General features: G+C 51.9%; 1 protein-coding gene across 1 annotated transcript; it reads right to left on the bottom strand.

Moving 5' to 3' along the window:
• Window positions 1-452: 452 nt before the first annotated feature.
• Window positions 453-1,001, bottom strand: PPTG_12949 (hypothetical protein; the record flags this gene model as incomplete). Its single annotated transcript, XM_008909697.1, has 3 exons — window positions 453-572; window positions 684-815; window positions 888-1,001. 3 exons carry the CDS (start codon window positions 999-1,001, stop codon window positions 453-455), a joined length of 366 nt encoding a protein of 121 aa, XP_008907945.1.
• Between the last annotated feature and the right edge of the window lie 233 nt (window positions 1,002-1,234).

Here is a 1,234-nt window from a genome sequence, read left to right as displayed (position 1 = left end):
TACTTGATGGACCCCTCGAAGCAAACATCGGTATTCAAAGGTAACAGCTTACGCGACACGGTCGCAGATGCCGTGGCGCTCGCGGAGCGCTTTGGCCTTCCACCGGGGCAGAGCTCAGCAGACTTCCGCTCACTATTGCTGAACTTCGTGGCTTTGAAAAAGTCGTGGTCTCCAGAGCAAAGAGAGGAAGCTAGCGCAGATCCACCTCTTCATTGGTGGCTGCTAGATGATGACTTTTGAACCTTCATGATTTTGCTGAACGGGTATTGAGTATCCCGACATCGTCAGCGGCAAGTGAGCGTTTGTGGAGTACCCAAGGTTTCACGCACACCAAGCTTCGCAATCGTCTTCGTGCCGCTACCGTTGAAAAACTGTCGTTTATCTACACTAACAACGGTGACACCAACCCCACGCGTGGACCCTTGTACAAGACGCCATTGTACAAGACACTTTCAAGCTGTTGTGACTGCACCTGCGACAGTGACGCCAATACCACCGAGGGTCACGAGGTTGATAGTCTGTTTGATCTCGACGACATGGAGTTTGAGTACATATTGGATGCGATCGTCAATCTAGATGTAGGCAACTAAAAAATCAGTGTGCTGTATTCAATGCAATTGTGTTAGCTAGCAGTGCCGGATCCTCTCTGTAAGTGCGTGATCATCATCATATTGGTCACGTACTGGGGCAAGCTGATCCACGGCGGTCTCATTTTCTAGTCCTTCCGCGAAAGGGTTGTCATCGAGTCCTACAATGGCGTCCAAGTTGCGGGTCTGCTCACTGTCTGATGTTGATTTGTAGTCGTCCTCCTCGATCTCGTAGTGCAATGACCAGCGACCGATGCTATTCTCGAGTCAATTCCATACACCGGTAAATGGAACAGGTACGAGGGAGTAGCTCTTGTATAGCCCAAGCGACAAATCGTTCAGTTCTACAGGGACGATCGGTCGTCCTTTGTCCTCAGCGAACGCCAATGGATCTCGAACCAACTCACTGCTCATCATCTGTTTGGATACCAGCACCACGAAACACGAACAGCGCAGAATCGTGTTCAGTGCCACCTCCTGTCCACTGATGTTGCGGTCGCTATAGCAAGCTACGCAACCTCCGACAGCCCCGAAGTCAACATCTGCACGAACTGACCCTCGGTTGTAGAACTCGGAGGCGTGCTACTGGTACAAGCTGCACGCGAGCACACCCCATTGGATTCGGACGCGGGGACAGCGGCGGCGTG

This window comes from Phytophthora parasitica (genome assembly GCF_000247585.1).
Source record: "Phytophthora parasitica INRA-310 unplaced genomic scaffold supercont2.34, whole genome shotgun sequence".
NCBI lineage: Eukaryota > Oomycota > Peronosporomycetes > Peronosporales > Peronosporaceae > Phytophthora > Phytophthora nicotianae.
Note: the sequence above shows the minus strand (reverse complement) of the source record. Positions and strands in the feature narration are given on the sequence as shown.